Source organism: Micrasema longulum, unplaced genomic scaffold (genome assembly GCF_059751315.1).
Source record: "Micrasema longulum isolate JH-2025_06_02 unplaced genomic scaffold, ASM5975131v1 h1tg000020l, whole genome shotgun sequence".
In the NCBI taxonomy this organism is placed as follows: Eukaryota; Metazoa; Arthropoda; class Insecta; order Trichoptera; family Brachycentridae; genus Micrasema; species Micrasema longulum.
In genome coordinates this window covers 22230-46048 of record NW_028277228.1, presented here as the reverse complement: position 1 = coordinate 46048, position 23819 = coordinate 22230, and the positions used below count along the sequence as shown (strand labels likewise).

Here is a 23819-nt window from a genome sequence, read left to right as displayed (position 1 = left end):
TGTTTTACAGGTTGTATATATTCAAATGAAAGATTCACTTACATAAGGGGGGGGGGGGACAGCGAAAGAACGGCTAAGAATATTTATAATGCGAATGTTGATGGATGCAGAAATAGAGGAAGACCGAGACAGACATGGCATAACCAAATCCAACAAATACTTGAAGATGGACATGTCGAAAGTCAGAATAATCGGCGCGCGTGAATGATAAGATGTATGAATGTAGAGGAAGCGAGATCTGCATGCAAAGATAAAGTGATGTGGCGTTCTATCCTCTCTGCCTACCCTTACAAGGAAACGGCATGATGGTTTGTTGTTGTCTTTTTGCTGCTGGTTTGGTCGGTCTTCCCAAAAACAGTGATCATGTACAGTGGTGGTTTTGCATTTAACCCCCTTACTTAGCTATAACAGATGTTTGAATATGGTATTAAAAAATATATAGATAATAGTGAATGAATTAGTGAATTACAATGAAATAGCCGTTGCGGTAAAATTAGTTGACGAGAGTCAGCTGCGACGTTGTGCTTGATGTCCAGTACCAGTGCTGAACAGAGAAAGTCTGGATTGGCTTGTTTTCGTTTTTTAGGGGCTGGTGGTGTGTTACTTTGGTGCTTGTGAACAGCCTGTGTCTGGTGCTGCCAGAGGTATCCATAGGGGTTTACAAATAGAGGTTCAATAAACTATGCAAAAAAATATTAGAGTAAAGGTCACTATGACAGTTTCTCATAGACATGACACAACAGATTCTCATGAGATTCCATTGAATTTTCACTCAGTAAATTATACATTTTCTGATTCAGAATATGCACACATGTGCCATAATAATTATGTAATGCATGAGTAAAAATTGCAAACTTAGCCATAAGAAATAATTGAGGTGGTCAGCGCAGAAGTGACGTAACCCACAAAAATGTATCAATGGTCTTAAACACTGGAAGGGGTCCATAACCATGCGTATTATAAACTAGAAATGGTTAAACCCACCATTTCTCCTTCAATAATAGATGGCACTGCTCACACCATTACCAGTTTAACCACCCTACCTTTGGGTTATTATTCAAAAAGTAGGTAAAAAATCACCGGGTTATTTTCCTTTGGGTTATTATTAAAAAATTAGGTAAAAAATCATTGGGTTTTTTTTTGTAAGATTTCTCAATAACAAGACTTATTCACAATGTACCAGAGAACATTTTTAAACAATATACTCATTTATGACCCTTTTTTATATCCTTTGCAAGTCAGAGGTTCTCAACATAATATAATAATGTTTTTCAAATATATTTTGTGTTGAATGTAATGCAAATGAGGTAGCCAGCGATTGTTGGTGTTCAAAATGAACACCGACACCTTTCCTTGGGCCATTTTTTCATTACACTTTCAAGGTGAACTGCTAAATATGAAGAGGCTTGTGAATTCCCACTTTTGACCGATTCCTTCCTCATACAAACAAAACACAAACACATCCGTTAACTTTAACTGACCTCGAAATAAGTCAAAATACTAAACTTGCTGTTCAACGTATTCATATGCGTAGGGCTTTGACGTATCACAAACGTTTTTGTGGCTGCGGGTATACTTTTTTGTACTTGGACGTACGGGATACGGCTTGTTGTGTTCAGGCAAAAATATCGCAGACGTATCACGTATGTTCGTATGGGTAGGGCGGTTAAACCCCCTATAGCTACATGGCTAAACTTTGAATGCCATTATCTCTTCTGCTCTGACAGCCTCAATTCTGTTCAGATTTCTGACCGATTTCTTGTTTGATAACTATGTATTGGTTATATTTTAAATTTGTTTTAAGTTTTGTATTTTTTTTAGTGGGAGCATTTATGCACAATAGACGAACTTTGTTTTATGTCATCACGAGCAGACGGGACCATTGAAATCAGTAGAAGAAATGGAATACCCGTGTATTTAAAATTTTCCGAATTACAACAAATGCTGTCCTTTGTTAGTGTCTGTGACGGATACTATAGGTAAAATAAACAATAGTTTGACTTATGTTAATGTAGCAGACTTGGGTTAATTCCGTGCAGTGTCCTTGTAAAAAAACAACATTATGATTTTTTCTAAGCAATGTCCTTGTAAAAAATGATATGATTTTTTGTAAGCAAGTACTATTCCAAATTAACTTCGTTTTTGGTTTATAAAGTAAATTGATGCACTAAGTGTATTACAGTAAAACTCCAAATATCCGGATTAATGAGTGCCAGACATTAATCGGATATGCAGAAATCCAGATAATTGGATGAACTTTAATTAAGGCAATGTTTTAAAGGAAACGCAAAATTTATTCTAAGATCACCTTTTTATTGCTTTTGAAATGATAAAGCGAATTGGAATCACATTAAAAACTTACTTAAACATGTCCAGCAAAGTCAATTGCTTTGACGAAGAGACTCTTTAACCTTTTTTATTTGTTATTATAACATCTTCTTTATTTTCTGATAACGATTGGATATTTAGCAATCCGAATGACTGGAGTTTGGATAAACAGAGTTTTACTGTTTATAATATAAACTAATATTTAAAAGTATCTGCATATTTAAACACAAATACACCAAAATAAAAAGGTAGCAGGGCCTGTATGATAATGACAGAGCTATCTTCAATTTATTGCCCATAAATTTTTCATGTGTATGATTTTGCAGGTTGATGGTAAAATGGACATTTAATCTGTGTAAAGAAGTGACTTCTCCGGCGCTGCAATTGCTACATAATATGAAATGTCATGGTCCAGTGGGGTAAGTTAAATATAAATAATATGTAAATGCAATGCGGGGGTTTTTATTACCTTGCAATAGTGCCCTCTTTCTACACGCCGTTATTTGACGAACGATACGGTTGTAAGTGAAAATTATATTTTCATCGTAACATATTATATTTAATAGATAAATTTTGCTTTCAGTTTTAAAATATTTGTTTCTTTTCAGTGGAGAATTTTCGTATCATAAATTAGAAGAAAAACGAGCTAACAAATCTGGCTGCTTTATACTCCGACAGTGTGAAAAATACTTTGATACATATTACTTAGACGTTTGCTCAAAAAATAGGTAAGCGTCATTTTCATAATTACTCAAAATAACATTTTAAAACTTCTAAAAAGCGGGAATGCTCAATTTAGAATATTTTTTCTTTTGATTTACCCGAATATTTTGATTTTGGGGCCATTTTCAACAGTTTTATTATATCATTTAAAATTGAATGCTCTTTCATATCATCTTTCGATCATTTTAGTTTATTGTGAATGTATTTTTTTAGTACAAAACCTGAAACATATAGGATAGAGAGAAAAGGAAATGCATATATGCTACACGATAAGGAGAAAAGTTTGTTCCTGAGTTTGGTTGAGTTAGTTTCCTGTCACAAGGATCCTGAAAATAGCATTTACTTGCAAGAGTGCCTACCTCCATCCGAATATGGTAAACTTCTTTATCCTTATTTACTAAGTTGGCGTTTATTTTCTAGAACTCAGTATTATAATCTTATTTAAATCGGACATTTGCCTCGCCTTGTTAGGGCATTTTCAAATCTTCACATTTGTTTGAAAATGCCCTGACAAGGCGAAACAATGACGAAGTTCGGTGGTTTTTTTATTTAATAACATAAAAAATATGTATCGTAGTATCATCGCTACCATTTTTAATTACCTGCGCGTGACGCCACTAGTTCTCTTCGGTGAGTTGACCTGATGGATTAGTTGTCTTTCCCAACACTATCACTACTGGAAATCTATCACAACACTATCATTGGTTGATTTAGAAGAACTTATGATGTCATTTGAACCAGTTCATTTTTAGATTGATTGTTTTTGATTTTCTTTTGATTTTCATTGATTTTCTTTTTTTGGCTTAATAGGTTAGAATTATTTGGCCAGTAGAGGGGTGGTAACGGTTCTTGTTCTCCCGATCGGACTTGTTTCTTCTTTATATCAACTCATTAGTTAACCTAAAACACTTTGTTAATGATCCTTAAGACAAAAATAATTTAATTCAATTTACTCATAATTTTGAATTTTCTATCCTTACCTCTGTTTTGTATAAATACATTGAATTTCTTAATAATGATACCAGTTTCGAAAATGTCGCGAAAGCGATGAAACCGGTCACTGGATATTCCAAATTTGTTGATTGAAGTATCACTCGTCTTTTATTTTCCAAAATATATATTTTTTGTCTATATCCCACACAGCGCTGGAGAAAGGTCCCATAAAGTTGGAACATATGTGGTTAATTTTTAAATTGTAACATAAGTGTCCTGAATATACAAATAAATTTATTAAAATAAATAATCTTACACTGAATAAAACATTTCATAGTACATAGTAAAACAATTTATAAAATGAATGTGCATTTCTATATATTTTATGTGTTTCCAGACAAGTCCCAAGTGCTGCTTTGTGAAGATACGATACTAGTTGGAGGGAGTCGGATTGATGTCAACAGCTTGGAGAATGTCTTGGCCAACATCAAGGGGCCCCGCTGTATCCACGCTAGAGATATCAAAGTCTTCAAAAGTAAGTGTTTTCATTTATACCCCTAAGCTGGTATTATGAATGCAATTTCAACACCTTATAGCGCACATTTAGTACATAAACACATTCAAATTGCGTTCATAATACCAGCCCTGTCATAGGCTTCTTTCTTGTATCAATTGCTAATTCTGTACTCCTGTAACTCTTCATATATTGTTGTTATCGTAATCTTTAAGCTCTCCGAAATGTGATTACTGGAAAAAAATGTACAGTTTTTTTATGAGTACACATTTGAACATGATGCCCGTCTTTTATTCTTAGGAATAACTATAACGATCTTCCATAAAGAACATTCACTTATTAATTTTAGTATTACTATACTCGAATATTACTGAACTCCATTTATCCGAACTCCAGTCATCCGGATTTAAAGAAAGATTTCTAATTTTGAACATGTACTTTTGTTTTTCCAATAAATTGTTGGTACATAAAAGTATGTACAATAAATTGTTGGTACTTTTATATTTACATATTATGTAGCATTTGACATGATATCATAACCATATTATATTATACGTATCGGTTTACCACTTAAGTAATTCTACTCCAGAAGCTTATTGAAAATGATACACACATTTGAAACTGCAACAGGTATGTTATTTTCTATATTTTAAAGTGTTTTTAAAATTTGTTTTTTTGTTCTAATTTATTAGTAAAAAGCCATTAAATAGAAATTATATAACATTATTCTTTATTTGAAATGTTGTTTTGTTATCCAAACAGAAGTCATGTCAGAATTCTTATGCTGTCAATATAGAAATGATGTGCTTGTTCAATATTGTCATAACAATCTATGTATTGAATATTTTAAAATATACCGTTGAAACTTTAGTTCACAAAAATGATAGTGGGCCAAATCATTCTGTTTGCAAAATGTCCCACAAGGGCATCGGTTTTATGGGTAAAGTTTATAAATCTAGCAAAGGGAAGTATTGTCAGAGGTGGCTGTCACAGAAACCATTTCATAAAGTCGACATTTCTTTTAACAGTGGCGATTTTCCTGAACAATCAATTATCCTAGCCAACAATTTCTGCAGAAATCCCACTAAGAATAGCAGCGGTCCTTGGTGCTATGTTATTGATGCGGATATTTGGAATTATTGTGACGTTCCATTGTGCATATCAAAATCTTGCAGAATATCTGGCACTGGTATGGAATATTCCGGTACTGTTTACAGAAGCCTTACTGGACAGCAGTGTGAATATTGGCTCAATCCGTGGAATAACTATAAAGTGATGGCTTTCTCGGGAAAGCTCGAAAATGGAACAGTCTACGATGCAAAGAGATTTCCTAAAAATAGTGTCTTTAATGCGCATAATTTTTGTAGAAATCCCGATGGAAGCATTGGAGGTACTTCGTGTTATTTAACAGATAGTAAAAAGTTTGTAGAAATGTACTGGATATCACCTCCTAGCGTACGAGCTGTCAGCTGGTTTAAGTGTAATGACAAGTCATAACCCTTGTAAGATAAGTCCTGTTAATCCCCATACTTCAATATCCCTTCTCAAAAATATTCTCAATTTCTGTTGAAATTTACAAAGTATATAATGTTTAAAACATTGAATTTGTATAATTTTATCGTTTAAAGCATAAAATTTGTGGTTAAATATTTCAATAAATGTTAATAAACACCAACTTTTCTATCTACCTCTTCGAGACGAACCCCTCACTATGTCAGGACACTAATTACACTAACATGCAAATCCCACTATACGCTATGTTAAAGGTGTTTAAGACCGTAGGAGACCCATTGTTCATTAATAATGAACATTAAGTCATCTCTTAAGTGTAAAAAATTGAATAAATATATTCAAATAATTCCTTTAGTACATGCAGTATATATATTTTTTTATATCCACAGGAATTAATTTAGGTCTGAAATGGTGAAAATAATTTTCTATCTTTTCAAAACATCTTTCAAGATTAAAATTGATCTTTAATATTTTTCATCAGGTCCTTGGTGCTATATAAAATCCTCCTTTATGAGTAATACGTACAAAAGAGAGTTCTGTGACGTTAATTTTTGTAAAAGCATGACGAATGTCATATTCAGTAAAGAACATCATAATTATTACACACATTACATTGCATTGAATACTTCTGTGTCGAGATTGTATTTTAGCATGAAATTGTGGGATCCTGATTCCATTATCTACGCTTATGGGAAATTGGTGCTGTCAGCCCTGGATATACCGGCTACAACACAGGATATTACGCGGTGGGGGATGGCTTTGGAAATTGTCATCGCTAGTGCCGGTAATTACTATGCTTTTTCTAAAAATGGTGCCATGGCGTTTCTTATTCTTTGAAATAGGAGTCAGTGCTATACAAGCTCCTGAAGTCACTTCGACCTGTGGAGATTTATTGTGACTGGTAAATTTGTTCTCGTTCTCCAAGCCCGGGTCTTTAAAGAGCCTGGCTACTGTGTAGATGGCGAAAGTTATCATTTTACTAAATCTCCCTTTCCAAGCCCAGTTCCATAAAGTATTGGGCTCAGGTTTAACTAGTGGTCCCCCGAAGATGCGGCTTCTTTTATATTATAAAGCATTACATTCACATGAATGACATTTGGACAACCATAAAGTATATCGGCTGTATGGCGGATTAAATAAAAAACAATTTGAATTCTGTTAATTATTGACAAATTTACTTTATTATTAAATTCACGTTTAATTACCTTTTTTAAAACATCATCATCGTCTTTGGCAACTTCCATGGTGTAATAACTAAGACTTTGACTCACGCACTGACGGCTCTGGGTTAGATTCGGAAAGTTTGATTTGCGAGAACACAAAATTCTGGTCGGTAGTGGTGTAAAAAATAGATTAAAAAAAATTATAAAAGAACCACCATCCCTTTCCACATCCAGTGGTTCATAGGTAAACTAAATGCGGCGTAGTTTGATCATCCAATGTTCGTTATGAAATATTGCAGCTCCAAAAACTTTTAAAATAAATATTTCACATCCCCGAATCTAACCCACCATCTTAAGTATTACGCACATGGCGGACATCTCTCCAATTGATTTATTTTTTCAGGATTTTTACCTGAGAGTAGCCATCAAGTCGATAACACTCGTCCAGAATTTTAATTTTACTGCACACATGAAATCTCTAGATTTCCTATTTGTATATGCGCCTTTTTTGTGGAATTATGCAATATTTTTATGAAGCAGTATTGTACTAACGCAGTTAAAGTCTTATTTTTCTTAACTCTATTACTATTTTATAATATTTTATTATCCTGTTACACATCAGGTACTGGCATTACAATTGGTTCTAAGAAAATCATACTTCAACTTCACCCTGCGTTATTAAAAAGTTACAAGAGCACAATTTTTTTACTGCAATGGAAAGATGATATAATTAAATTAAGTAACTATACTTTAATATTATTAATTGAATCGGTATTCACTTCGTAACACTTCATTATAAATCATTTTAAAAATAAAACTTTGTTATTAGTGTTGTATGATTTTATTATTTTACAAGAACACTACTAAAACTAAGTTTTACATCAACCATCGGTGGGAGGAGTGCTCTCCCGAAACTATAGTACTGTTCTTGTAAAATAATAAAATACAACACTTATAAGAAAGTTGTATTTTATAATAATTTAACTATACTTAATATTGACTTCTAAAATTTTGACAAAAATTCTCCTTTCACCGATTTATCATGTTTGATTATGACTATTCTCATATTAGTTTTTAAAAAAACTCCATGGAATTTTAAAATTCAATGCTTTACTATCATCTAATGGGGCGGTTTTCAACCTTCACAAAGCTGAGCCTCCCTGAAAACGATTTTTTTTTGCGCCTCCCTGGAAAAAAAAATTCCTCGCCTCCCAACTGTTTAATTATTTGAATAGATACAATAATATCGACTAGAAATGGGTGTTTTGGTTCTTTAAAAAGTAGCAGTAACAGTTTCCATTTCACAAATGAAACTAGTTCTAAATAACAGTTTAAAGCAACATGCTGGAACAGTTTTACAAAAATTTATTAAACTGTTGTTATAGAATCAGTTTCACATTTTTTTATTTTCGGGGCCAATTGATTTTTTCTCGTTGCTCATCAATAGGAATTAAAAGTATGTATTAAAATGTAAAAAAAATAAAATAATAATTAAACATTAATTTGCTGAATTTTTACTATTGCAGTGAAACCCCGAACTTGACCCTCAATCTCCATTTACATTTTTTTTGTTTGTCCCTTAAAAAACGTAATTTAGGGTTTTACTCTATGTTACGATGGGAAATTGAATTTATTTGTAGATATTATTTTTTGAAAATTAATATTTTACTTTTTAAATTTGGCGCCTCCCCTGGAAATAGTCCGCACCTCCCGGGCTGGAAACTGACGGTCTAATGACAACATTTTACAGTTTTATGATTTGAAAAGAGTGAATACATAAAACAAACAAACTGATTCATGTGATGAATTATTAGTCCTCTAATATATTGGACACTTGTTTAGTGGGAAAATAATTTCTGATTACATTATACAAGGTATATCCAGAAAGTAAGTTCCATTTGACAGGTTAAAGAAAACAAGTGCATATTCAGAAAAAAATCATTATTTAAAAAAAAAAAATTAAAACTATTTTCTACATAACATCCTCCATTTTGTAGGCACTTTTTATAGCACGCAACACAACCTTTTGAACCCTCTTCATAAAAGGGTGCTGCTCTCTTCATAAAATGGGGCGCCTTCTTTCGTCATAGTGCACATTGCATGACCTCCACTTAAATATTAAATCATATTATATTACATCACTTATCACATGTTCTCCGTACACCTCACAGATTTGTTGATGAATGTGGACTGGGTTAATGTTCTTCCCATCTTAGGAAACGAATCATAGACATCATCTTGTGAGCGGTGAAATTTTCAATTTAATTGGCATTTCAAACAAGCACCACGAATCATACACAGCAGTCAGCTAAATCTCAATGAAGTCAACTCCTCAATAGGTCATGATAATTACCACACATGCGTGAAACTAAAATCGCAGCGCTGCCTTTCTGGATGCACCTTGTATGTGCAGTAAAACGTGTTTCTGTTAGCGTAGAAAGGGCAGAATCATGTTTTGTTGTTGAAGCAATGCTTTTTAAAACGGGGTTTTATATTCTTACTACCAATTTATGACTCGCTCATTTTATCCTTGGCATTTTGTATATAATTTTGTTTAATAATTTGTTTGAATTAAATGTAATTTCTTCATTTTGATCTCAGGTTTACCAAAAGACGGTCGCAAAGTATTGTACGTAGGTGCTATTACAAAGAAAGGTCCACTATTGAAGTTAAACCAACTGTCCTATTACTCATTTCACGGCACTAATCTTCAGTGGGAATTTCTCCACCATAACTCTTGCGAGATTCACACAACGTATGAAACAGATTACTCAATGAAGTGGAAACTCCCTAAAAATGGCATTAGATATGAACAAGTGTTTCACGTTAGAAGCCATCATTCTGTATCTGTAGAGCTACTTCCTACACCAGTTGGGTACAATTTTAAATTCATTGTTATGATCGGGATAATGGATGACATTTCCCAAGTGGTATTTGAAGACTTCAACAAAGAATCTGCCGTGTTCAAGAAAGTCAAAATACCGAATATCCTAGATTATTGGAAATGGGGTGAATTTTTAGTATCGATAGACTTTGACACACTTGCGCTTTTCTGGATGCACGAGACAGGTTATGTTTCTATTTTGACTGTTGTGAGTAATTACTTCCAAGAGGTCCGATGGTTCTCTATAGGTTCCATGAAGAGCATCTCTCACTGGACTTTAGGTTGCAAGCCCGACCCCGTTCCACCGGCCTACCGACCAAAGTGTTCTGCACCCTTTTTTGACTTTGAATATTTTGGTGATCAATCTGTTACTTTCGAAGGTATCTAAATTATAATTCTGTATGCTTACAATTTTAAAATTATACAGGTATAAAACATACTTGGGAAATGATTCCTAAAGTTTCAACCCTTTGAAAATTTATTAAACATTGTAGAATTGGCTTAGTAAGTTAAATGTGCATAAAATCATACATGAATCAAATCATATAATGTATAAATAAAATAAAAAGATAGATGCGAGAAAAAAAAAATATACATAATTATTTTAATGAATATTATTATTTAATAACATAGTACATACATACCTTTTGAACAAAAATAAATGGGAATTTTTTAAATTAAAAATTGCAAAATCGTAATTTTTAATAAATTTCTCTGTTCTCACCATCTGCCACGATACATTAATGCCAACGCTTAATCCAATTGTCCATGCACTTTTCATAGGCCTGCAAAGGTATGGCCCTATAGCTCTCTCAGCGAATTCTCTTTGTACACTTTGGCACTTGTAATGCATTCATAAACATGCATATATTTTATACACACATATCCATATTTATATTATTTTTGCATCGTGAAATCCTTGGCCTGGGTCCTTATGTACTTCAGGCCCACAACTACAATTTAGGTTTAATTAATATACTTTTGATTTATTTATTTACATACATGTAGTTTATTATACATTATTTGAGACATAAGTCCCAACTACATTGGACTAAAAGTTCTGTGTTGAGATAGGACGAGCAATCAGTTGATTATAATGTAAACTCTGATACTTCATAATACATTATATACTTAGACTTTAAGTCAACATAATCTCAAGGACTTGTGACTAACTAGGAAGGCAAAACCCGAATGAACGCAGAGCCCGGCCGCCGCGGTGCTCTGTACGCACTATATATTCTTATGTTAGTGTCTAATGCTCAGACACTACATACATATAATCAGGCATCCTCATATTGCGCTTACCAGTTATTCCTTATTCTATCTCAGTGATCCATTCCCATTTGAACAAACCATTACTCAAACTAGATTTTTATTTTAAAAAGAATTAAGACACCATTGCCACCCAATACAGCATGTTAAAGATCCTTGGACCTACCACTGAGAAATGCCTTTTAGCCAAAGCTTTTCTACTTTTTGGTAATTTGCGCTAGAGATATCTTGTTATTATTTTTTGTTGTATTCTTTGTTTATTGGTGCCCTAAAAGTAATTCAGACACAACTTAACATATGTTTGTCCAATTAAGTACCCAACTTGTTGGACGAAAATCAGTTTTGAATTAATTATAGGTTTTCCTTGTATTCCGTGGATTGACAGCATCAATATTCCTCCTAGCAGGAAAAAAGTTAATTTGAATTATACTCTGCTTACCACGTTAAAGAATCACTGCAGAAATCACTTAAAGAGTGTAAATGCTCTTTCTTGTGTGGCTAAAACACCTTCAGGATTAAAAGATGTTTCTTGCGGAGTGAGAAATTGCTCAGATGTGCATTGCACTCTAGCAGGGACTGGTATTGACTATGTCGGGAAAATAAACACTACGAGGTAAATTTTACTTTTCAATATTCCATTATCAAATGCCTTTTCTTCAGAAAAAAATGACACTATATTTTTTACCATGTACGTATTTTTCCAAACAGACACAATTATACTTGTCTAAATTGGGTTGATATTGATGAAGATAAGAAGCGTCTTTTACCTCCAAAAGCATTTGATTTTGATGGGAACATTACAAATGCTAAAAATTATTGTAGGAATCCAACAATAAATTTGGCAGGTAACAAATGTGTCTCAATTTTTTACTGTTCAGCTATCTACCATCTACATTAGTTATGATTTACATATGAAGATCATTTTGCGTTCCTTTTAACTTCAAGGTTTTTGAAAATATCACTCATTCAAAAATCCTCATTATGCTGGAGAAATTGTTATATTTGAACTCAATTTGTGGATTTAATTTGTTCAGAAATGTATAATTTAAGGTTAATATTTGTAGGACCTTGGTGTTATACAACCAATAATTTGGTTCCTGTGGATTTGTGTAATGTGACTGATTGTGATGAGGCTAGGGAAGGCACAATAGTGTTTGTAACTGCAGTCGAGAATAACTCCATGTTGATTTTACCAACTTGGAAATATCAAGGTATATTTAATAAATTTGAAGAAAATTTAACTCCAAAATTGTGTTTGAATTATGCACATACATGAACAACAATATGTAATAAGGTACTGCTCCTTTCACTGTTCCATTTTTCCAGTTTTAAACTTCGCGGTCAAAGTTTGGACCACGAGTCACCTACACGGACTGAATATAAAATATTTTCCAGCCTCCCTCGAGGAATATCATCAAATTTCTCTAAAAGAAGGCTCCAAAAATATTGTTTTAAGTCGGGGAGTTGTTGGAGAAGACGTAACGCATGTCTTAAAGGAGAAGACTTTACCAGAACTTATACCCATAGGGAAATGGGGAAGATATTGGCTGAAAATTACTAAAGGAAGTGTGCTGTTTGGTTACAAAGATTTACCTAATCCAGTTTTCAAATGGCAAAGTGACAAAGCTCTGTTAGCTATAGAACCCTTATATATTAAATTTTTGCCAATAGAATGTCCTATTGGGATTAATTTTCCCGATAAAGATTGCCTGATTGAAAATACTACATCTGAAGAAATCTCACGCATCATGCCACTGGGTTTGTGGTCGAAGGAAATCAAACTTTACCATGGTCAATTGTTGCTATCTCTCAGGGGCTCCGGAAAAGCAATTCTCACACTTTCTATATTACCAAGTAATGTCATCTCCGCATCTTTATTCCTAGCCATAGATTTCAATACGCATTTTTTTTGTTTTATTAATTCAATCATGGAAAACTAACCTGTCCTGTTACACCTCTAAGAGATTGAATTTTTAAGAGGAAAGTTAGCTGCTGTAGTTTTGTTAAAAAATAAATAAATTAGAAGATTTTTGACAAGCGAAGCCATACAATGTATGTCCGTACTCCTTTATGCATAAATTATTTGAGACGTACACGATGCGGCCATACTCACTTAGAGGTTAATAATTGGCAGTTTGTATTTTATTTTTTTTGAATGTCTTAAAAATTGCTAAATTAAATTTAATGAATTTATAAAAAAACACTTATGTATATTAAAATTAATACATACAAAAAATATTATCCGCTTGTCATCTTTCTAGGTATGGCAGTAATGTTACTTAATTTATTATTTTTCTATTAATCCAAAAATGATTCAGTATCTACTAAAAAAATAAAATCAACAGCTGTGAGGGTGCTAATGATTTTAAATGAATGATATACCTATATTTTTTTTTAAATTTATTTATAATGATTTATATTTCGCATGTTTTCTTCGATTATTTTAGATACCACCCGTTACAAAATATTATTTGACAGTGAGATAAATAAAATAACTCTAGTGGAAGAGGAAACATCACACGGAAAAAAGTTAACATCTGTAAATATGCGTTCCGCCATTTTCGTAAAAGACAAGTGGACTGAAATTTTTATTACATTTGAAGGGAATAAATTAAACATTCTGGCTAGAGATAAAGTGGTTTTGTCTTACGAATCAGCTAAACCATTTGTGTTGTATTGGTTTTCCTTGACTGCGGCCAGTGGATGGGTTACGTGGGCGGCTAATTGCAAACCGCTAGACCCCACAGGATCCGCCATCAACGGGGGCTGGGGAGAGTGGACCCCGTGGAAGTGTACTGTCAACTGTGGAGGAGGAACTGGAGTAAGCTGATAATCTCGTCTTTTCTTAACATTTTTAACATGAGACACAGAGGGCTTCACACATGTGTAGAGGAATAGCTGTGGATGTATCCATACAAGCAATCACGAGTGATTGATGTGTTTTTCCCGATAACTCTGAATTTTACACAAAACTGAAAGAAGTGTCTTTAAATATTTCTTACGCAAAGGATTGGATGCTTATTCTTGTTTTAGAAACGTATCGTTGCTGTTCAAGCAAAAGTCACAAACCCTAAAAATAACAATTTTGAGTTAAATATGCCATTCTAAGTGTAAAATTATATTATTTAAGAGGCAAACCAGAGTCACCAAGGTAACTTAATTAGAAAAAAAGTTTCGTAAATCCGAATTATTTGTTCATTAGTATGTGCCTTTATATTATTATATATTAAATCATAAAATAATTTTTACCACAAAATTATAATAATTATTCCTTAAATTTCCATCCTTTCACTAACTCCTATAGCAAATGTATCAAAAGGAAAAAGTTACCGATGGAATTTATTGAAAAATTTATAATGGACTTTGTCCGTAAATAAATAAATAAATAAATAAATAAATAAATAAATAAAATCAAAAAAATCGATGTTGGACTGCAATTTTATCACTTGTTAATTTAAATGTACCGAAAAAGACAACTCGGCAAACCTACCAATACTGTGGCAAAAATACTTCGACTTCATATGGTAAAAATGCAGTCATCAATAGACTTCACACTCTAGGCAATAAGTACCAAGATGTTGGTGACTCATTGCATGTTAAGTTTAGTACATACAGGACGGCCCTTCTGTATTTCATGGGTAGGAGAAGCAGAAGAATAATTCTAGATAACAATTTTGTTTATCATTTAGTATTGTTTAAATTTCTTTACTATTTACCTAAGTAGTAGTTTTAAATAGTAATATATGTTTTTTTTTATCGTTTAGTGTTATTAATTTTTTTTTTACATGCTCAAAATATTTCTGTTACCAAATTATTTATTACTTTATCAATATTTTTATAACTGGTAATATAATTTTTATACTGTTTATCTTTTTTAGACTTCTTAATTTGTAAATAACTGTTCGGTATTCATTTGTTTTAAATGCTAAATATTATTCATAATTTTACTTACGTGTATGTAACTTATTGTATTAGCAACTAATATGTAAAAGGCACTAAGTGCTGTTTATTTCAGTACAATACAATAAAATAAATAAAAAGACCCAAACGTATTGTTGTATACATAAAATCTCCAAAACATAAATAAAACGATTTTTCCTTGGTCTCCAAACTTTCGTATTGCCATTTTTAAAAATGATGGTTTTTTGGCTAAGTGATTTGCCTGAACGGCGATGATATTATGTACGTAATCAGGATAAAAATTTGAGCATGATAGTCTACAGAGCATGATAGTTTAAGGCTGGTTTTTTTGTATTTTATTACCTATATGTGGAAATTTTGTTCGGTGTTAAGTTTCTTAAATAAAATAAAATAGTAGCATTAGATTGTCCCTTAGGGGAGAAAACACAATTCCTTATCTTCCATTATTTTTTAGCAAAGAACCCGCAAATGCAACAACCCCGAGCCGAACATATTGGGAGACAGCTGTGTGGGAAACTTTTACGAATCTGGGCGATGTAACGAATTCCAATGTGGAGATCTTTCTCCAGAAGCGGAATGGAAAATAAGAATGTCTTTAAAGACAGATTTTTCCAGCATTGTTGTAGAAGAGGGGGCAGATGTTTCCTTCGACCACTCGATTCACATGGCTAATTCATTCCACCGTGAATCTCCCAATTTTAGGTTGTTTTGGATTTTTGATGGAAAATTCTTGAAGGAAATTAAAGACGAAGATTGGATAAATCTGCCGTCTATATTATTCATTAAAAGAGCTTCTTCAGCAAATAGTGGTGTATACTCTCTTATTGTTGAACACCATTCTAGTAAATTAATGGTTAGCGTTGAATCACTCGCGGTTAGGAGTCTATCCTACGACCATGTAACGTACGTTGGATATAAATTATATATTTCTTGTAAAGCTATACCCCTAGCTTCTGTGTATGAAGAACTCTCACAAAGATGGTATTTAAATAGTAAATTGATAAAAGACTATGGAATTACTTTACTGTCAGTTAGAAACACATTTGTTGCAAATGTAACTGATTCCAGTGATGGAGAATGGAAATGTCAAATCGTTAATGATCTCTCTTTCGTTTGGACCACGAATATCATAAAAGTTCACGTGAAATCAGCTTTTCTTATCTTTCTTATGGAGGATCCCATTTTGGGTAGATTTTTTTATTTATTTGGCAGTGAAGTAAATGTGATAATTTTTTTATCATTTTTTTCATTTTTATTTGTCTTAATCACATGTATCGGCACTTTCTTTTGTTTACGTATGTCTTATACTAACATTCCCCCTATTGGGAGAAGTATTCAATCCGCCAAAGAAAGAAAAAAAAATCAATCAGAATCAGAAGACAGTCCAACGGAAGAAAAATATGATTTGTTGACATGTGTCAAACCTCTTATTTCCACAACTTCTTTAAATATTCACAACCGAAAATCAAAGAGAGCGATCAGTGGCAGTGCCTCTGCCAATTTTTAAAGCAATAAAATGTCTTCCATCACTTAAGGTTTGTTTTCTGTTAATATTTAATGTTTTATTAATAAAAAAAAATATATACCCAGATGTCCTTATTATTATTATTTATTTATTCACGGAATCATTCAGTCCATTTAGTCAAAATATTAAATATAAGTTTTTTAAAAAATGAAAGCTAGGACAAAAATAGTAATGACCTCGAAATAAGATCTGATCTATGTATTTTAGTGATTGTTTAAATCTAGAAAGACTTACACAAAAAAAGTCCAGATCCTGTCTCTAGTTTACAATACTACACAATTGGGACGTTGGTGCATGCAATCCATGCTGTGCTGATCGAGGAACATCATATCATTATTTCGCAATCGTCGGATCAGAACATTGCAAATTTATCATTATAAAATGGAGGTTAGAAAATATCACATTAAAATGGGATTTCACCTTGAATTATTACACTTGGAATTTCCAATTAAGAAGCTTACCAGTCTTTACCATCATACCATAGGGCTCGCTAGTTTTGTGTATAATTTTGTGCTTATCAATTAAGAATTTATTGTAAAAAAAAATATTTAATAAATTTATTCTTAAAATTGTCTAACTCTTATCTCTCTTATCTTTTCGTCTTAGATCTATGCGGCTTCAGGCTGCACTGATGAAGTTGAATAAATAACAACTATTCACATTTAGCAGTTGTAATAGGTTAATAATTATTTTTTTTAAATCCTTATATGAAAGTATATTGACTCGATATAAAGAACTATAAAGCTAGGAAGTTTACAGTCACAATCACAGATATATATATTCAGTGGTCACAATAGTAAATTATTTATTTATTTATGGACTTATTCAGTCCATTTGGTTACAGTAAGCCTTTTTTTTGTTTTTGTATACGGGTATGATTTGAATGATCACTGTATTAGTTGTGTTGGTCTTTTACAAACTACAAATGGCAACATTCTTTCACAGTAGGAAAACACTGATCACAATGACACTTATTTACATTTGAAAACTGCAATTGTACACTGAATCCAATCGACTGTACAAAATAATAATGATCGCGATCGAGATTACATGCTCTATTATCAACTCGAAGTTTACTAACAAGACTTTATTCAAACTAATACAAATAAATAAAAATATGTTTGAGGTTATTGTGATTTTTCACCTAAAATATAAAAGTTTTACTACTTCGATAAATCTCAATATCGCAGAAAGATGGATGTTTTGTTCTCAAGTAATTTTTCTCAAAACTATGATATGTGGCTTAGTTTTGTTTTTACCATAAAGACTATGCAATAAATACAAATTAAAATGGTTATTGTTAAGTGAGTTGGTTGGGTTTTTGCTAGAAGAGTAGACAACATGTAGAATCATGAAGAGAGGTAGAGTTCTGCATATGGTGAGGTCTCAGTTAGAATATGCATCTCAAACCTGGTCACCGTTTTATAAAATAAATATTGATAACTTAGAGAGAGTTAGAAAATTTGCACATATCCTCCCTTTCAAGTAGACGCATTGTAGCTGATGTTGTCACACTGTATAATATTGTGAATAATGTTATAAATTGTCCATGCTTGGTAAATGAAATAAATTTTAGGATCCCTTTTAAGACCACAAGGCTTAGATGTACTTTCCATACTAAATCATTCCAAAAAAATTATGCTCAGTTCTCTCCATTAGTTCGATTTCACCTAAATGCCAATAAATTTAACCATCTTTTTGATATATTTAATACTTCGCCTGCTTTAATTAAATCAAAAATTATTTCAAGTACAATGTAATGAGTTACCAGTTAAATTAATGTTTAAATTAGTCACTCCCTTGCTACTAAATTATTATAGTGATGAAATAACTTTTCTATGTTTGTTTATATAAATATGTGTATATGCTTTTAATAAATTTATTTTTATTTTTTTACTCTTTCAGATATATTAAATTACACATTGTAACACGTAAATTACGAACTTTTGAATTACTTATATTATAACTTCTTAAACATGTTTTTATCAACTTAATTCTTTAACCTCTGTACTCGTTTAACTGCTACCTATTTTTGTTTATAAACTTTATTATGTTTTATATAAGCAAATTTGTATTGTAAAAGCCCCATGGGCGTTTAATGATTTTTTTAAAATTTTAAATTAAGCATTATGCATTAATCCTAATCCCTTAAAAGATCTTTGCTTTTACTAAAATGTGTAATTATCAAATGGGAATTCATTCAATATTGTTTTTCGTTTCAGATACACGCATAGCGAGCTCAGAGAATTTATCATTATTGTTCAAAGCTTTCTGGGAAGTAGCTCCTGCAAAGAAGTTTGAAGTCGCCATGAAGATGCTTAAGCAAGATGCCAGCAGTGAAAATATGAAAGTAAGTTATCACCAAAAAACTCATAGTGATAAATTGAATCAGCTCCAAGATAATTGTTTTAATGTTTTTTTCTTTTAAAAATGTATTTGTTTATTTTTTACAGCAGCATATTGGTTACTTTAAACAAGCCGTGCCCATTTAGTAGATGGATTTATATGCCCATTCATAGATCTGTGTACAAATATTCTGCTTTATAACACCACTTCAGCTATTTGGCCTATTATATTTCCTCGATTATAAGACCCTTATTTTTCAAGACCGAAAAAAACTTTATTATGAATGACAGTCACACAATCATAATAAAAAAGATTTAGAAGTAGGCACATTATTAATGTACTATCGCCACCAGTATCTGAAATTTCTTCAGATTCTGTGTCAGTTTTTCCTGCATCACTTTTCGACGAATAATTGCCTGTGTCTTCCCATGAAATGTCATAGAATATTTACTTTACTTATGTCAAATTTACATCCTGCAGCTCTGTTTCCGTGCTTTTTTTCATACCCAATAACTTTTCTTTTCAATTAATATCATAATGTTGTCTTCTTGCCGACATTAAATTAATGGTATAGGGACAATTTTATTAGATAGAATTTTACATCGATTGTAAGACACCACCGATTATAAGACACACCTCGTATTAAAAAACATGTGTCTCATAATCGAGGAAATATGGTATTTTTATAGCAGTAGTAGATAATTTTTGTATTTGTACTTAAATGAATATGATTGTGTTTTGAAATTCGTATTCGTAAAGCAATAAAGTACTTTCAGGAATTGTGCAATAATTTGGATGAATCTAAATTACATCAAAAAAAGTTTAGCTTTTACTTCAATAATTTTATTTAGAAATCATGTTTTTTTGTAGGAATTCATTGACAGAGCTGGTCAGTGGGCCTTCCTGCAATCGTCCGCCCTGGTCAGGTTATACGGAGTCATACTTCGGTCTCCAGTTGCTATGGTCATGGAATACTTGCCCATGGGCTCATTAGATGCTTATTTGAGGTAAGACACCCCTTCAGATTAAGTATGACTCTAATAATCTACAGTAAGTCGAGACTAGACTTGTGAGGTAACATTTTGAAAATTATTGTAAAATAAAAAACTTTCATATCTTCATAATCTCTTTTTAAAAAGTAGATGGGATACTTTTTTTTACAGTTCTTTGGGTGTTTTCCCATTAAAAAAAATAGGACCATTACAATTAATTAAAATATTTTTGTTAAAAGCTAAAATTATAAAAGAAACTACCATGAAGGTTACTCATATAAAGAAACTCCTTTTTTAAAATAAGGCATTTAAAATAACAAAATATTTTTTAGTCCATTTATTTATTTATTTATTATTTATTCATACAAATACATATATATTACAAAAAATAATAATAACGTATTGCTAACTCTATGAGGCCAAGAGCCCTGTGTTGAGTTGGGGTACAACACAATGGAAAGTGAAAGCATGCATATTAAAGAATAGCAAAAACAAAAATTAAAAAATAAATCATAAACATATATTTTAATAAACATCTGGAGAACACGCTAAATAGTATATAAATCTATGCATTATCTCGCAGCAGTCTCCTGCAATGGTCTCCTTCCTTAGACAAAATCTAAACTTGTACACTTCTCCTGAAAATGGCTTTCGTTTTGGAGAACTTAAAATATTCATCCAGGACATTGAACACTTGGGGCCACAAAAGAGAAATTTCACCAAGCAAAAGAGAAAATGGAAATTCCTCCATGGAAGCAGAACTGCGAAATGGTTACAATGAATTACTTGAAATGCTATAAAAATCTTTATTAATCCTTGTGCGACTATCTCAAAATAAAATACAAAACTTGACTTTATCTTCTCTTATTTTTTTAAATAATGAATTCGTATTTTGCTATAAGAGGCCTATTATTTTCTATAAATTATGGAAAATAGATTATTCAACAGTATATATGTTTTTTTTTTTGTAAATACCTTCATTTCAAAATATCTTGACAAGACGTTACAACACTGTTTTCAGAGGTAGTTTTAAGCAAAATCTTTTAAGAATTATAAAATTATCTGTCATTCCTTATTTCTGTTTCCCAGAGAGAACAAGTTGAGCATTCAAATTGTGGAGCTGGTAGAGAGTGCTTCCTCCTTGGCCACTGCCCTATGGCACCTGGCGGAGAATGGCATAGTGCACGGGAATATTAGATGTCGCAAACTCCTGGTGGCCTCCCATGACAACTCCCACCTTTACATCAAACTGTCCGACCCCGGCCTGCACACCACCTATGGAGAAGATGAGTCAGTACTAATTGTAATAAAAACAGTCAGAATAACAAAGGTTTTATTAAATTGAAGTAGTTAATAACCTTGAAATAAGCTATGTAAATATATAATATGCATGATTATGGAATTAATCTTTTGGTGACTTATATGAAGGGCATCGGAGTTAAGTCATTTTTCAAAATAATGATAATAATCTAAATTTATGTTTTTAATCCTAACATTTGTTTACTGGCTGGATTTTCTCCCTAGGGAGTTCTTAAGATCTAGATTTGTTGTTCTTTTTCAACTCTTTTACTTCGCAAAAGTCAACAGATGGAAGAGTTGAGGAAATGTAAATGTTAAAACCTTGCCTATGGTGAATATTACACAGTGTGTAATGTGCCCACTTAAACCAGTTAATGACAAGTCATGAGCCCTGTAAATGCCTCCACTTCCATATTCCCTTCTCAAAAAAAAATTCCCTCCTGTTGCAAACAAATGATGTTATTCAATTTATAAAAATACCACAGTGGCGATCGATTTTTGTAACCGAATGAAATACAAGTTTATGCTACGAGTCGTGTAATAAGGAAGTTCAGCCCTGCGGGGAATTGGATATAAACATGTTTTCTTACGCGCGGTAAAAATTAGATCATTAAATTGTATGGCAAAGTTTTTTGTAATGAATGAAAAAAAAAACAAAAATATTTTAATTAAAACGAACTACTTTGAACGACATCACTAGTTCATCTGAATCCGCAATGATAAGAGAGTTGTGAAAGTTTTCCCGTTTACGGTAAGTCAACGGACCAATCGGCTGAACTGACCCCAAAAAAGCGGAAGAGAACTTAAGACGTCACACGCAGAGTAATTTCAGAAACACGAAACTTTAAAATTTAAAATCATAGCGCTGATAATACGATACAATTTATTTTTTTAAAATTTAGGCTTAGTTTAATAGTCTATTTAAAAAATTTAATTAACCACTGGACTCCGTCATTGCAATATGGTCATGAGAAAGAATGACAATATCCGACATCAGCTCTCCATATAATTTGCCAAACTCACAGTGGAAGGGGCAATGAAAGCGGCAGAGTTAAATTTGCAGTCTACGAAATTGAATTTTTTAGAGAGTAACTCGTTTATTTAAAATAAAAATTGATTTTAGTATAAGGGAAACCGATAAGAAGACTTATGGTCTTTAAAACGATTTTCTGTTATGTGGAGGGGTTCCTTAATAAAAAAATGACATACTAACATACATGTATAATTGCCATTAACCATATTTGCTCAGTGCTACACAAGCTCTTAACATTACTGCGACTTGTACAGATTTATTGTGACAAATCTCCGTTATTCAAATCTCGCCCTGTAAGCCTAGATGTTTATAGAACCGAGCTACTAAGTTAGGTCCTTAAGAATGTTATATAGCTGTATCATGCCCTCAGAGCTTTTATGCCTTTGAACAACTAGGTTATTGATTTAACAATTTTTACCCAGAAAATACCTCAAACTTACAAGAGTATTCACATGACTGAAACTTAGTAGCGTTGTATTCCTATTAGTGGTGGGGGTCAGTGCTATGAAAGCTCCTGACGTCACTGCGACCTGTGAACACCATTATATACTTATTTAATTATTATTTTTTTAAATGCTATTTTATTTATTACTTTATTATAGTCAAATGTTAGCGTAATAATAGTCAGCGCGTTTACCTACCACGTCGATATAAAATATTTATTTAAATGTTTATCTCAGGAGGCAAAACTAGCAGTTCACAATGGAGTTCTAGTGTCAACTCTAATGTATAGGAGCGAAGTATGGAATTGGAAAAATAATTATGAAAGTAGGTTGAATGCTGTTGAGATGCGATCCCTCAGGCGAATATGTGGTAAAACGATGTATGATAGGTGCACAAATGTCGAGATCTGTGAAGTTTGTAAGGCTGAGACATGCATTATCGACTGCGTTGGTTTGGACATGTAGAGCGAATAGACAGCAAAAGAACGGCTAAAAGGATCCACGATGCGAATGTTGATGGATGCAGAAAACGAGGAAGACCGAGAAAGACATGGCACCATCAAGTCTATCAATTACTTGAAGATGGCCATGTCAAAAGTAGGAATAATCGTAGTGCGTGCATGAGAAGATGTATGAATGTAGAGGAAGCGTGGTCTGTATGCAAAGACAGAGTGATATGGCGTTCTATCCTCTCTGCCTACCCCTTCGGAGAAACGGCGTGATGGTTTGTTTGTTGTTTTTACACTAAAATTTTTATAATCCCTGGACTGGTACCTGAAGCGTAAGACTGATCATAAAACGTTGCGATTGGTGTACCAATGTAGTGCCCAATGCACCATTAGGTGCGGAAGGGGAACGATGTTGAAAATGTTAGTGACCCACCTCCGTGGTGTAATTTATAAGACGGTTGTAGCATCCACGGGGGTGTCAG

At 32.6% G+C, this 23819-nt stretch overlaps 1 protein-coding gene and 2 long non-coding RNA genes across 3 annotated transcripts in view; all 3 read left to right on the top strand.

Annotated features, from left to right (window-relative positions):
* Positions 1–23819, top strand: part of hop (tyrosine-protein kinase hopscotch) — a 42259-nt gene that overhangs the window by 9697 nt on the left and 8743 nt on the right. Inside the window, exons 6-13 of the mRNA XM_088243141.1 lie at positions 1822–1979; positions 2655–2747; positions 2937–3056; positions 3265–3425; positions 4382–4519; positions 18998–19125; positions 19992–20128; positions 21203–21403. Of these exons, the coding sequence (XP_088099267.1) occupies positions 1822–1979; positions 2655–2747; positions 2937–3056; positions 3265–3425; positions 4382–4519; positions 18998–19125; positions 19992–20128; positions 21203–21403 (1136 nt within the window). The remainder of the gene's footprint in view (positions 1–1821; positions 1980–2654; positions 2748–2936; positions 3057–3264; positions 3426–4381; positions 4520–18997; positions 19126–19991; positions 20129–21202; positions 21404–23819) is intronic.
* On the top strand, positions 6779–9791 carry LOC148285587 (uncharacterized). Its single transcript, XR_015825497.1, has 3 exons — positions 6779–6794; positions 7796–7912; positions 9775–9791. It is a non-coding gene; the product is annotated as an uncharacterized LOC148285587 (long non-coding RNA).
* Positions 12406–12773, top strand: LOC148285586 (uncharacterized). The gene is made up of 2 exons (XR_015825495.1): positions 12406–12540; positions 12656–12773. It is a non-coding gene; the product is annotated as an uncharacterized LOC148285586 (long non-coding RNA).